The sequence below is a fragment of the Oncorhynchus gorbuscha genome, unplaced genomic scaffold (genome assembly GCF_021184085.1).
Source record: "Oncorhynchus gorbuscha isolate QuinsamMale2020 ecotype Even-year unplaced genomic scaffold, OgorEven_v1.0 Un_scaffold_1578, whole genome shotgun sequence".
NCBI lineage: Eukaryota > Metazoa > Chordata > Actinopteri > Salmoniformes > Salmonidae > Oncorhynchus > Oncorhynchus gorbuscha.
The window spans coordinates 97,232-111,364 of NW_025746313.1; the positions used below are offsets into that span (position 1 = coordinate 97,232).

General features: G+C 40.6%; 1 protein-coding gene across 1 annotated transcript; it reads left to right on the plus strand.

The window, feature by feature from the left end:
* Positions 1-6,673: 6,673 nt before the first annotated feature.
* On the plus strand, positions 6,674-11,418 carry LOC124023301. Its single transcript, XM_046337812.1, has 4 exons — positions 6,674-6,787; positions 7,430-7,762; positions 8,607-8,740; positions 10,553-11,418. The coding sequence occupies exons 1-4, from the start codon at positions 6,721-6,723 to the stop codon at positions 10,661-10,663; spliced, it is 645 nt and encodes a 214-aa protein (XP_046193768.1). The 5' UTR covers positions 6,674-6,720; the 3' UTR covers positions 10,664-11,418.
* The last annotated feature ends 2,715 nt before the right edge of the window (positions 11,419-14,133 follow it).

Consider the following 14,133-nt stretch of genomic DNA (forward strand, 5'->3'; position numbering starts at 1 on the left):
TCAGAGCATCTTACAGATTACTGCACCTGCACATAGCCCACCTATAATTTAGCCCAAACAACTACCTCTTTCCCAACTGTATTTTATTTATTTATTTATTTTGCTCCTTTGCACCCATTATTTTTATGTCACTTTGCACATTCTTCCATTGCAAAACTACCATTCCAGTGTTTTACTTGCTATATTGTATTTACTTTGCCACCATGGCCTTTTTTGCCTTTACCTCCCTTCTCACCTCATTTGCTCACATTGTATATAGACTTGTTTATACTGTATTATTGAAGCATGTTTGTTTTACTCCATGTGTAACTCTGATTTGTATCTGTCAGAACTGCTTTGCTTTATCTTGGCCAGGTCGCAATTGTAAATGAGAACTTGTTCTCAACTTGCCTACCTGGTTAAATAAAGGTGAAATAAAAAAATAAAATAAAATGTTCTATCATCATTTATAGTTTCTATATGTTACATACTGTACAGATGTACAATATGTAAATCAATATTTTATTAATATATGAACATGCATTACAAAAAATATAGAAAAGCATTTTTAATGTACCACCATATACAGTATCTCAATATACAACTTTTATGTATGGGTACCTCACTTGAGATCAGTGATGAACTGTTTTCTAATAGGATATTTTCTGTATCAGGTTTAGCTCCAGTGTTTGGCCCAGAAATGTTTCCAGCTCTCTGAGGCCTGGCCATCAAAAAGTACCCAAATTGTTGGCTTTATGCAGACACCTCTCCCCCCCACTAGAGAGCATTGTTCTCACACCCTGACTTGAGGTTTACCAACAGTAGGTGCTGTGTGCACTGGCTTTAGTTCCAGACCCATTCTAACCTGATTCAATAAGCAATTGACCAGACCCACTCTAACCTGATTCAATAAGCAATTGAACCAGACCCACTCTAACCTGATTTAATAAGCCATTGACCAGACACACTCTAACCTGATTCAACAAGCAACTGACCAGACACACTCTAACCTGATTCAATAAGAAATTGACCAGACCCACTCCAACCTGATTCAACAAGAAATCGACCAGACCCACTCTAACCTGATTCAATAAGCAATTTACCATGGTCTTAAATTTAGACCATATTTATTGAATCAGGTGTGTATACACACTTCCTCCACAGTGTAGCTTTCTAAGGGAGATGTCATGTTATATAATTTGCTGTTAAATATGTTGTGGTGAGGTTATGTTATGTGGTGAACCATTCACCTCTATGTCTGGGAGTAGAGGATATGTTATGTAGTGAACAGTGGTGGAACAAATACCCAACTGTCATACTTGAGTAAAAGTAAAGAAACCCTAATAGAAAACGACTCAAGTCAAGGTAAAAGCCAATCAGTAAAATACTATTTGAGTAAAAGTCTAAAAGTATTTTATTTTAAGTATACTTATTTATCAAAGGTAAATGTAATTGCTAAAATATAAGTAATTTCACATTCCTTATATTAAGCAAACCAGACGGTACGATTTAAGTACTTCTGGGTGTCAGGGAAAATGTATGGAGTAAAAAGTACATTATTTTCTTTAGGAATGTAGTGAAGTAAAAGTAATCAAAAATATAAATAGTAAAGTACAAATAACTAAAAATAACTACTTAAGTAGTACTTTAAAGTATGTTTACTTAAGCACTTTACACCACTGGTAGAGAACCATTCACCCCTTTCATGTATGGGACTAGAGGATATGTTATGTAGAGAACCATTCACCCCTTTCATGTATCAAATCAAATCAAATCAAATTTATTTATATAGCCCTTCGTACATCAGCTGATATCTCAACGTGCTGTACAGAAACCCAGCCTAAAACCCCAAACAGCAAGCAATGCAGGTGTAGGAGCACGGTGGCTAGGAAAAACTCCATAGAAAGGCCAAAACCTAGGAAGAAACCTAGAGAGGAACCAGGCTATGTGGGGTGGCCAGTCCTCTTCTGGCTGTGCCGGGTGGAGATTATAACAGAACATGGCCAAGATGTTCAAATGTTCATAAATGTCCAGCATGGTCGAATAATAATAAGGCAGAACAGTTGAAACTGGAGCAGCAGCACAGTCAGGTGGACTGGGGACATCAAGGAGTCATCATGTCAGGTCGTCCTGGGGCACGGTCCTTGGGCTCAGGTCCTCCGAGAGAGAGAAAGAAAGAGAGAATTAGAGAGAGCATATGTGGGGTGGTCAGTCCTCTTCTGGCTGTGCCGGGTGGAGATTATAACAGAACATGGCCAAGATGTTCAAATGTTCATAAATGACCAGCATGGTCAAATAATAGTAAGGCAGAACAGTTGAAACTGGAGCAGCAGCATGGCCAGGTGGACTGGGGACAGCAAGGAGTCATCATGTCAGGTAGTCCTGGGGCATGGTCCTAGGGCTCAGGTCAGTTAAAACTGGAGCAGCAGCATGGCCAGGTGGACTGGGGACAGCAAGGAGTCATCATGTCAGGTAGTCCTGGGGCATGGTCCTAGGGCTCAGGTCCTCCGAGAGAGAAAGAAATAAGGAGAGAATTAGAGAACGCACACTTAGATTCACACAGGACACCGAATAGGACAGGAGAAGTACTCCAGATATAACAAACTGACCCGAGCCCCCCGACACAAACTACTGCAGCATAAATACTGGAGGCTGAGGGGTCAGGAGACACTGTGGCCCCATCCGAGGACACCCCCGGACAGGGCCAAACAGGAAGGATATAACCCCACCCACTTTGCCAAAGCACAGCCCCCACACCACTAGAGGGATATCTTCAACCACCAATTTACCATCCTGAGACAAGGCTGAGTATAGCCCACAAAGATCTCCGCCACGGCACAACCCAAGGGGGGGGCGCCAACCCAGACAGGATGACCACAACAGTGAATCAACCCACTCAGGTGACGCACCCCCTGCAGGGACGGCATGAGAGAGCCCCAGTAAGCCAGTGACTCAGCCCCTGTAATAGGGTTAGAGGCAGAGAATCCCAGTGGAAAGAGGGGAACCGGCCAGGCAGAGACAGCAAGGGCGGTTTGTTGCTCCAGAGCCTTTCCGTTCACCTTCCCACTCCTGGGCCAGACTACACTCAATCATATGACCCACTGAAGAGATGAGTCTTCAGTAAAGACTTAAAGGTTGAGACCAAGTTTGCGTCTCTGACATGGGTAGGCAGACCGTTCCATAAAAATGGAGCTCTATAGGAGAAAGCCCTGCCTCCAGCTGTTTGCTTAGAAATTCTAGGGACAATTAGGAGGCCTGCGTCTTGTGACCGTAGCGTACGCGTAGGTATGTATGGCAGGACCAAATCAGAGAGATAGGTAGGAGCAAGCCCATGTAATGCTTTGTAGGTTAGCAGTAAAACCTTGAAATCAGCCCTTGCTTTGACAGGAAGCCAGTGTAGAGAGGCTAGCACTGGAGTAATATGATCAAATTTTTTGGTTCTAGTCAGGATTCTAGCAGCCGTATTTAGCATTAACTGAAGTTTATTTAGTGCTTTATCCGGGTAGACGGAAAGTAGAGCATTGCAGTAGTCTAACCTAGAAGTGACAAATGCATTGATTAATTTTTCTGCATCATTTTTGGACAGAAAGTTTCTGATTTTTGCAATATTACGTAGATGGAAAAAAAGCTGTCCTCGAAATGGTCTTGATATGTTCTTCAAAAGAGAGATCAGGGTCCAGAGTAACGCCGAGGTCCTTCACAGTTTTATTTGAGACGACTGTACAACCATTTAGATTAATTGTCAGATTCAACAGAAGATCTCTTTGTTTCTTGGGACCTAGAACAAGCATCTCTGTTTTGTCCGAGTTTAATAGTAGAAAGTTTGCAGCCATCCACTTCCTTATGTCTGAAACACATGCTTCTAGCGAGGGCAATTTTGGGGCTTCACCATCTTTCATTGAAATGTACAGCTGTGTGTCATCCGCATAGCAGTGAAAGTTAACATTATGTTTTCGAATAACATCCCCAAGAGGTAAAATGTATAGTGAAAACAATAGTGGTCCTAAAACGGAACCTTGAGGAACACCGAAATTTACAGTTGATTTGTCAGAGGACAAACCATTCACAGAGACAAACTGATATCTTTCCGACAGATAAGATCTAAACCAGGCCAGAACATGTCTGTGTAGACCAATTTGGGTTTCCAATCTCTCCAAAAGAATGTGGTGATCGATGGTATCAAAAGCAGCACTAAGGTCTAGGAGCACAAGGACAGATGCAGAGCCTCGGTCCGATGCCATTAAAATGTCATTTACCACCTTCACAAGTGCCGTCTCAGTGCTATGATGGGGTCTAAAACCATTTCCTATACATTGTTTGTCTTCAGGAAGGCAGTGAGTTGCTGCGCAACAGCCTTCTCTAAAATTTTGGAGAGGAATGGAAGATTCGATATAGGCCGATAGTTTTTTATATTTTCTTGGTCAAGGTTTGGCTTTTTCAAGAGAGGCTTTATTACTGCCACTTTTAGTGAGTTTGGTACACATCCAGTGGATAGAGAGCTGTTTATTATGTTCAACATAGGAGGGCCAAGCACAGGAAGCAGCTCTTTCAGTAGTTTAGTTGGAATAGGGTCCAGTATGCAGCTTGAAGGTTTAGAGACCATGATTATTTTCATCATTGTGTCAAGAGATATAGTACTAAAACACTTGAGCGTCTCTCTTGATCCTAGGTCCTGGCAGAGTTGTGCAGACTCAGGACAACTGAGGTTTGGAGGAATACGCAGGTTTAAAGAGGAGTCCGTAATTTGCTTTCTAATAATCATAATCTTTTCCTCAAAGAAGTTCATGAATTTATCACTGCTAAAGTGAAAGTCATCCTCTCTTGGGGAATGCTGCTTTTTAGTTAGCTTTGCGACAGTATCAAAAAGGAATTTCGGATGGGACTAGAGTATATGTTATGTAGAGAACCATTCACCCCTTTCATGTATGGGACTAGAGGATATGTTATGTAGTCAGTGGTGTAAAGTACTTAGGTAAAAATACTTTAAAGTGCAACTTTTTGGGGGTATCTGTACTTTACTTTACTATTTATATTTTTGACTACTTTTATTTCACTACATTCTTTAATAAAATATTGTACTTTTTACTCCATACAATTTCCTTGACACCCAAAAGTACTACATTTTGAATGCTTAGCAGGACAGGAAAATTGTCAAATTCACACACTTATCAACCGAACATCCCTGGTCATCCCTACTGCCTCTGATCTGGCGGACTCACTAAACACAACTGCTTCATTTGTAAATTATGTCTGAGTGTTGGATTGTACCCCTGGCTTTGCTTATGTCTGAGTGTTGGAGTGTACCCCTAGCTTTGCTGATGTCTGAGTGTTGGAGTGTACCCCTGGCTTTGCTGATGTCTGAGTGTTGGAGTGTACCCCTGGCTTTGCTGATGTCTGAGTGTTGGAGTGTACCCCTGGCTTTGCTGATGTCTGAGTGTTGGAGTGTACCCCTGGCTTTGCTGATGTCTAAAAGTGTTGAAAATGTGCCATCTGGCTTTGCTTATGTCTGAAGTGTAAATGATTTCTACTTTTATTTTTCATTTAAGTAAATTTAAAAAAACTTTTAGACTTTTAAAATGGTGCCATCTGGTTTGCTTAATATAAGGAATTTTAAATGATTTCTACTTTTATTTTTCATACATTTAAGTATATTTTAAACCAAATACTTTTAGACTTTTATTAAAGTAGAACTTTACTGGTTTGTGACTATTTTTAGAGGATATGTTATGTAGTGAACCATTCACCTCTATAGTCATGTCTGAGAGTAGAAGATATGTTATTTAGTGAACCATTCACCTGCCCTATCATGTCTGAGAGTAGAAGATATGTTATGTAGTGAACCATTCACCTCTATCATGTCTGAGAGTAGAAGATATGTTATTTAGTGAACCATTCTGGGAGTAGGGAGTCCAGTGTTACGCACATCACCTGAACCCAGGTTGCACATAGAAAGCATCGGTAGAGTTAGAAATCTGCCTTAGTATATTTTGTATATTTACCTGCCTATAGTATATTTACCTATAGTATATTTACCCTATAGTATATTTACCTGCCTATAGTATATTTACCTGCCCATAGTATATTTACCTGCCCATAGTATATTTACCTGCCTATAGTATATTTACCTGCCCATAGTATATTTACCTGCCCATAGTATATTTACCTGCCTATAGTATATTTACCTGCCTATAGTATATTTACCTGCCTATAGTATATTTACCTGCCTATAGTATATTTACCTGCCCATAGTATATTTACCTGCCTATAGTATATTTACCTGCCTATAGTATATTTACCTGCCTATAGTATATTTACCTGCCTATAGTATATTTACCTGCCTATAGTATATTTACCTGCCTATAGTATATTTACCTGCCTATAGTATATTTACCTGCCTATAGTCTCCCTAATAACAGGTCACAACAGTGTGAACTAACTTTGAAAAGTTGATGGCTTGTGTCCATTTGAAGTGGTTGTTGTAGCGTTCCATTCCAGTTGTACTTGAAGTGACTGTCTTTGAATGACAAACACACAAATTAATGCTCTGAAAATAATTGTGTTTTGTTGTTTAACCTCATTTATCCCTAACCTATGACTGTATCACACACACGTAGGCCTACTTAGTGTTCCTATTGGTGGAGAGGTTCTAGAGCAGACACCACTGTGGTATAGACATTCTGTATATTTCCTGTTATTTGAAGGCTCAGTTTAGTTGTGATGTGAAGATCTTGTATTGGCAGGATGTCTGCACTCTGTCTGTGTTGTGCAGTCTTCCTCTGTCTCCTTTGCAGCAACCTGGCTGAGAAAGGTGAGTGGTGTTTATTTGAGTTTTCTATTGGGAGGTGGACATCTTTTGAGTTCATGGAAAGGGGTGGTTTTTTATTTAACATTTCATCTAGTCAATTTTACATTTAAAATATATTATGTTCAGTCGACTCCTGATAAGCGCACTTTGAATAAGTACAATACAATTTTCCAGTCTCATTTCAATGACATGATTTTCAATAGCTTGCTCCTGATAACTGCATATCTGGCACAACAGTCCCAAGACATTGCCTTTTTCAGGAGCCCTAATCTAGAGTCCACTGTAATCTAGAGTCCACTGTAATCTAGAGTCCACTGTAATCTAGAGTCCACTGTAATCTAGAGTCCACTGTAATCTAGAGTCCACTGTAATCTAGAGTCCACTGTTATCTAGAGTTGCAATATCATAGATATACAGATGCTGTTTTCAAGTCATTTACTTTTCAAGCATAATATTCAAATGAGAGTAGTAGATGGTTCCTTGTATTCATAATCCATTTCCAAAAATAGACCCAGACTTGTGTGAAACTAGTTTTGGGTCGTAAAGATCTCCTTAATTGGTTGGTATTGGCTTATCCTTAAAACAAAAGATCTGACACATATGTTGTGTGTGTTTTTCTTCCATTCTCCCATCTGCTCATGAAAGGGAGCAAGGGACTGCTGGTCCGAAAGCAGGAGGGAGACACTATGACCATCCACTGCAGAACCTCTCTGCCAGACCAAGAAAACCTGAGTGTGTACATGCGCCTAACAAAAGAGATTCTAGTCCTCTACTTTCACCAGGCAACAGAAAAATTAACCCTCCACGAGAGGTTCAAACTCAGATTGACGACTAACGGAAGACTCAACAAAATGGACATCACCATCACAAACCTGACCATAGAAGACTCTGGGGCCTACTGGTGTGTGTACAGTGTTTATAAGAAAAGCAAGATTGAGACGACTGAGGGGGAAGGAGCTGTTTTGCTGGTGGTGAATGGTGAGTGTCTCAGCCAGTCCTGATTCGTTCCCTAACCATCCATTTGGCACTTACTGCACCCTTCAATGTTCAAGTTCTTTGTGGTCTTATGCTCAAGCACAGTGACATGCTTCACTTGCCAGCCTTACCCTACAATGCAGCATTCAATATCAAAATAGTATAACTAATAAGCAATTAAATAGAAAACAAGATGAGAAATAAGATAAGGAGCTGGATAAATGGATATGAATGGTAATCAGTAATCCATGAACAGCAGTGTAGTGGTAGTAATACATCTAATACAAAAGGGGAGCAGTAGTTATGAACCATTTAACAGTCTTATGGTCAGGGGACAGAAGCTCTTTAGGAGCCTGTTGGTCTGAGCCTTTATGGACCGGTACCGTCTGCCGGACGGCAATTTTTCTGTCCTTTCACAGCCTGGCATGTATGTCCTGGATACAGATCTGTACGTTGGAAGCATCTCCACTGGTTATACCTATCACGATCCTACAGATCTGTACGTTGGAAGCTGCTCCACTGGCTGCTCCACTGCTCCACTGGTTATACCTATCACGATCCTACAGATCTGATCCTACAGTTGGAAGCTGCTCCACTGGTTATACCTATCACGATCCTACAGATCTGCAAATATTGAATGGTAATGGGGTCAAGAGGAGGGTTAGGGAACGATTCAGGACCATTGTCTTAATGTGATCTCTGAGCAGCGCAGTCTCATAGGAACTAATCCTAATTTGAGCTACCAGGCTGTAACTTCTAAACAAGTTCAGACTGGTCAGCTTGTTGAGTTGTATTGGACTGAACTGAATTAAAACGTGTGCTACCCTGGTGTGTTGCTGTGCCACAGATGAGGAGTGTGACCAGAATGACGCGTCCTCAGGGCTAGGAATGTCCTGGTATCTAGTCCTGGTCTCAGCTGTCACTGCTGGCTCTGTGCTTCTCCTGAGTCTGCTCATCCTCTTCATCTGGGTCATCCCCAGGGTAAGTATTACAGTAAAGTGTGTGTGTGCCCACATAAAAAATACTGCAGTTTACTATAGAATACTACAGTAGTGATTATAGAATTCTGTAGTAAACTGTAGTATATAGTACAATACTATACACTGTAGTATCCCTCAATCATGTGTAGTACTTAATGTTGTAGTATACTGCAGTATTATCTGAAAAAAAACCTGAGTAAATTCTACAGTATTGTCCCCAAAAACACTACAGTCTACAAAAACACTAGACTTTAACGATAGTAAATACTACAGTATTTAATTTGCACAACCCCTAACCATTCCCCTCCCCATATCCACATTTGTACTAGGTTAGTTCAGAGCTTCTGGTTTTTTCTATATCTTCTCAGACCCCTGTCCTACCTACCTACCTACAGGTTATGGAAAATGTTCTCTTTTAGTATTTCTCCAGTAGTAGTATTTGAAAGATAATAAAACTAAAATACTATAGTAAATACTACAGTAATGTCCGCAATGGCACAACAGTAAATACTATAGTATATTACAGTCTGCAAAAACACGACAGTAAGTACTACAGTATACAATCCGCAAGCACACTGCAGTAAATACTACAGTATACTACAGTAAATACTACACACTGCAAAAACACTTAATTAAATACGTATATAATACAGTTAATTTTTCATCATACAATACATCATTAATTTACATCATTATTTTTACTATAGTTAACTGTAAATACTAGAGTATAATACAGTAAATACTACTTTAGTACTCAAAAACACTACTGTAAATACTACAGTATATTACAGTCCGCAAAAACAGTAAATACTATAGTATAAAATACAGTTTTATTTTACTACAGTATTCATACTATAGTTAATGGTAAATACTACAGTAAATACTACTTTAGTCCACAAAAACACTATAGTGAATACCACAGTATTTATATCATAGTATACTGTAGTATTTGTGTGTATGTGTGTGTGTGTGTGTGTAGGTGTTTAAGCTTGTGAATCTGTGTGTAGGTGTTTAAGCTTGTGAATCTGTGTGTAGGTGTTTAAACTTGTGAATCTGTGTGTAGGTGTTTGAGTGTGTGTGTCGGGTGGCAAGATTGCCACCTCAGCACTGTCTCCACTGACCTGTCTTTGGTAGGGAAATGCACAGTTTTTAACTTCAGCCTTTTGCATTGACTCATATATGTAGACCTGATGGAATCTGTTGGGGAAGTTATGTTATCAGTACTGTCACAACATATTTGACAGGATATAGCTCCTTATACTAGACATGTTCAGTGGTATTGTTTGATTTCATCTACATTGATCGTATTTCATGAGTTATGAACTGCTTCTGGGGCCTTGCGCAAATTCTGCCCCTGCATATTCCGTCTCATATTCCGTGTGTGTGCGTGTGTGTGTGTGTGTGTGTGTGTGTGTGTGTGTGTGTGTGTGTGTGTGTGTGTGTGTGTGTGTGTGTTTGTGTGTACAGTATACATGTACATTTTTGACATTTGCAATGTGTTGATGATAATGTTAGTTCAATTAATTTCAATTCCATACAAAAGGTATTTACTGAAACACAAGACCACTTCCCCCCCCCTTCTAAAGACACGGCGACAGGAAGCCTAGAGGTTAAGAGCATTGAGCCAGTAACAGAAAAGGTGCTGGTTAGAATCCCCGAGCAGACTTGGTGAAAAATGTGTTGCTGTGCTCTTGAGCAAGGCGCTTAACCCTAATTGCTCCTGTAAGTCGCTCTGGATAAGAGTGTCAGTTAAATGTTAATAACATAGCGTACTAATAGTACCTTTTCTGACCAAGATCTCTTGTCTTCCCAGTTAAAGGCATGGCGTGCAACGATTAGACCAACACAGGGCAAGAGTAGCGATGTCTATGAAGACATGCGCACCACCATCAGACGTGCACACCCCCCTCAGATGGGTTATTAGTGATGTTGCACGGCAGCCATCTTTACTTTTGGCACCAACCTAAGACAGGTTGCTACGGGTGTTGCACAGCAGCCATCTTTACTTTGGGCACGACCTTCGGACAGCTTGTTACTGATAATGCACGGCAGCCATCTTTAATTTGGGTCCAAATGGAAGCTCATGTCAGCTGACTAGGAGACAATTATGTAAACATACTGTAATGATGTCAACGAAGGACTTTGAAAGATATATTCTCAGGTTGTGTTAAGTAGCAAGGGCTTGCATCAAGGATGTACTCTTATGTCAGTCATTCAACCTCAAGGTAAGATACCTATATACTGTAGCTACTTAAGTACACAGCATTGTATGTGACTGACATCACACATTGTAAATGGTTGTTCATACAGAGGTTTGTTATAGTCCTTGACCCTGACATAGCAGGTAGAATTTGAGTCTTGTAATTACAACCACAATTTAACTTGAAAATAGCACTGATTACTGTGCATGGAATTTCATTGTCTTTAGCTGTACATTCTATTTTTCTTTATAGATTGACAATATATTTTTTAACAACTTTTAAATGTTGAATTGATTCTCTATTGTATATATTTTTTAACATATTTGATGGCATTGGGCCTATGCCTATTTTTCAGACGCCAGGCAACTTTTACTGCTACTTTATTGTAATATTTAGCATTCTTCAGTTCCTGTACTGATCATGTTGTTCCTGTAATGACAGTCTATTTTTTTATAATAAATGAGTCATAAGATTAACAGTTCCGTTTCTGTGGTCATTGTGGCATCTCATGTTTTTCACAACAGTTTTGTGATGTTTGCATTTTAAGAACCCACATCAGCAGGGCTCGTCTCTCTAAAGGAAAACGAGTGTATTTTTTATATTTGCTGGACAGGCTGGGGTTGGTCGGTCCTGCTGTCACCTTACAGCACTTACTGTATGGCCCACTAACTAGCTGGGATCCAATCACAGGTCTACCGCTTTACAGAATACTGTGTTCCCCTTCCATTTACTCCTGTCTCTCTCATTAAATCACCTGCTGTCACCTTACAGCCTTTACTGTATGGCCCACTAACTAGCTGGGATACAATCACAGGTCTACCGCTTTACTGAATACTGTGTTCCCCTTCCATTTACTCCTGTCTCTCTCATTAAATCACCTGCTGTCACCTTACAGCCCTTACTGTATGGCCCACTAACTAGCTGGGATACAATCACAGGTCTACCGCTTTACTGAATACTGTGTTCCCCTTCCATTTACTCCTGTCTCTCTCATTAAATCACACAAATATGAAAAGGAGTGGAAACACACTCTCCTTAAAAAAACAGTATTCTGAATGCCTGAATGACTATCAGTTAATAAGTCCACCTACTGACTCATTAACACAAGAGTTATACTGCATTCCGATTACACTAATGTGTGTTAATGCAGAATCATTTTCCAGTGGAGTGTCATTCTACAACAACTTAATAGCTATGTTCAGGGTTTCCAATAGAGCAGTGGTTCTCAACCCCTGGTCTGTGGACCACCACTGTTCCCTGAGATGTTAGTGATTGGTCCCTTAGATGGTTGGCTGACACAAATTAAGTTTAACCTAGTTTGTGTTAATCAAAGCATTTTTGGATGGGGAGAGGAGTCTCTGCTCAGTCTCTGAGGCAAAAAGGTTCAGAATCGTTACATCTAGAGATTCGTTATATCTAAAGCCTTGCAAGGCAGTCTTTCCATGAGTCAAAAGGCAAGGGCCTAAATGTCACACTAAAGCATGCACAACACCAGACCACAGTGGAGGTGCATGTTGTTTTCAGTGTACACATCACTTACGTGTGGTCAAAGTTTGGTTAAAGCTGTGACTTTCTTCTCCCGCTGTGGACCCGGGTATTTTTATATGGTGCAGCAAGTGTACAGTGTATGTACAGAGGTGTGTCCTTGTGTGGTGTTTGTGTTGTGTTTGTGTGTGTGTTTGTGTGTGTGTGCTTTTGTGTGATGGTAGTGGTATGGTTGTGTTTGTGTGTGTGTGTGTGTGTGTGTCTGTGTGTGTGTGATGGTATTAGTGTGTGTGTGTGTGTGTGTGTGTGTGTGTGTCTTTGTGTGTCTTTGTGTGTCTTTATGTGATGGTAGTGGTATGTGTGTCTTTGTGTGATGGTAGTGGTATGTGTGTGTTTGTGTGTGTGTGCCTGTGTGTGTTTGTGTGTTGTGTGCCTTTGTGTGATGGTAGTGTGTGTGTGTGTGTGTGTGTGTGTGTGTGTGTGTGTGTGTGTGTGTGTGTGTGTGTGTGTGTGTGTGTGTGTGTGTGTGTGTGTGTGTGTGTGTGTGTGTGTGTGTGTGTGTGTGTGTGTGTGTGTGTGTGTGTGATGGTAGTGATGTGTGCATGGAGATGGCATAGAGACGAGACTAAGACTTCCTGCCTTGTGCACGTGTGTTGGTGCAGCGTGTGGTCGAAACTGCAAGCAGAGAGGAAGTCAAGACCCCCGTTTACAGGAATACAACATGGGTTACGCTTACTTACCCACACAACCATGATGTTGACTAGCTTGATTAAAGGTCAATAGTCATAACCTTCACCACAAACTGGCCAAGTACATTTTCACTCAGTCCCTGCTGATGTTTACAGTGATTTCAATCCATCATACAGTATTTCTCAGGACATTTTCACATACTTCAATTTCTGAAAAAACAAACATACTTTATGTTATGTGTTACACTCACAGCCAGTCATTTCCTGTTTAGCTGTAACATTGCTGATTCTGAAGTATGGGCCTGTACGTCAATTCAAAATAAGTTCCATATGACTTCAATCACTTTCTGACTGCACTCCTTTCATTTGAACGAAACTTTCCATGTTTGCCCATAGAGTAAGGGCTCAGAAAGTGACTTTTTGGACCTGAATGCCAAAACATTCAAAGTTGACCCATTTTGCATTCTCACACCATACCATGAGACATCCATGTCTTCATCACCGAACGGTTGAGTTTGACATCATTTGAAAGCTTACGAACAGGCTTGTCAAACTGTAAAAAAATGGGTCTACTTTGAGCACCTCTATCATGAGTGTTTTGGCATTCAGGTCCAAACTGTCCCATTCTGACCACTTCCACCATGGCCAAACATGTATGAAACGTTGTGTTCAAAGGGGTGCAGACAGAAAGTGATTGAAATCATATGGAACGACCCAGAAGACATCCTCAGGAGGACAAAACACAGGTGTGCGAGATACTGTGAAATAAGAATGTGTGAACTGTGAGTACTTTGTCGAGAGATTATGTGACAGCACTCACAACATTACACCTACTTTCTTAAAGTGTTGGTCCTGTTTTTCATGACCTGAAATAAAAAAGGAGTATATCTGTCTGTAGCAAAGCCCTTTTGTGGGGAAAAACTCATTCTGATTGGCTGTGCCTGGCTCCCCAGTGGGTGGGCCTATGCCCTCCCATGCCCACTCATGGCTGCACCCCTGCCCAGTCATGTGAAATCCAT

Coding starts and splice junctions, on each gene's coding strand:
- LOC124023301 (XM_046337812.1), top strand. CDS start 6,721: ATGTCTGCACTCTGTCTGTGTTGTGCAGTCTTCCTCTGTCTCCTTTGC. Junction 7,763..8,606: donor TGTTTTGCTGGTGGTGAATG/GTGAGTGTCTCA, acceptor GCTGTGCCACAG/ATGAGGAGTGTGACCAGAAT. Junction 8,741..10,552: donor TCATCTGGGTCATCCCCAGG/GTAAGTATTACA, acceptor TTGTCTTCCCAG/TTAAAGGCATGGCGTGCAAC.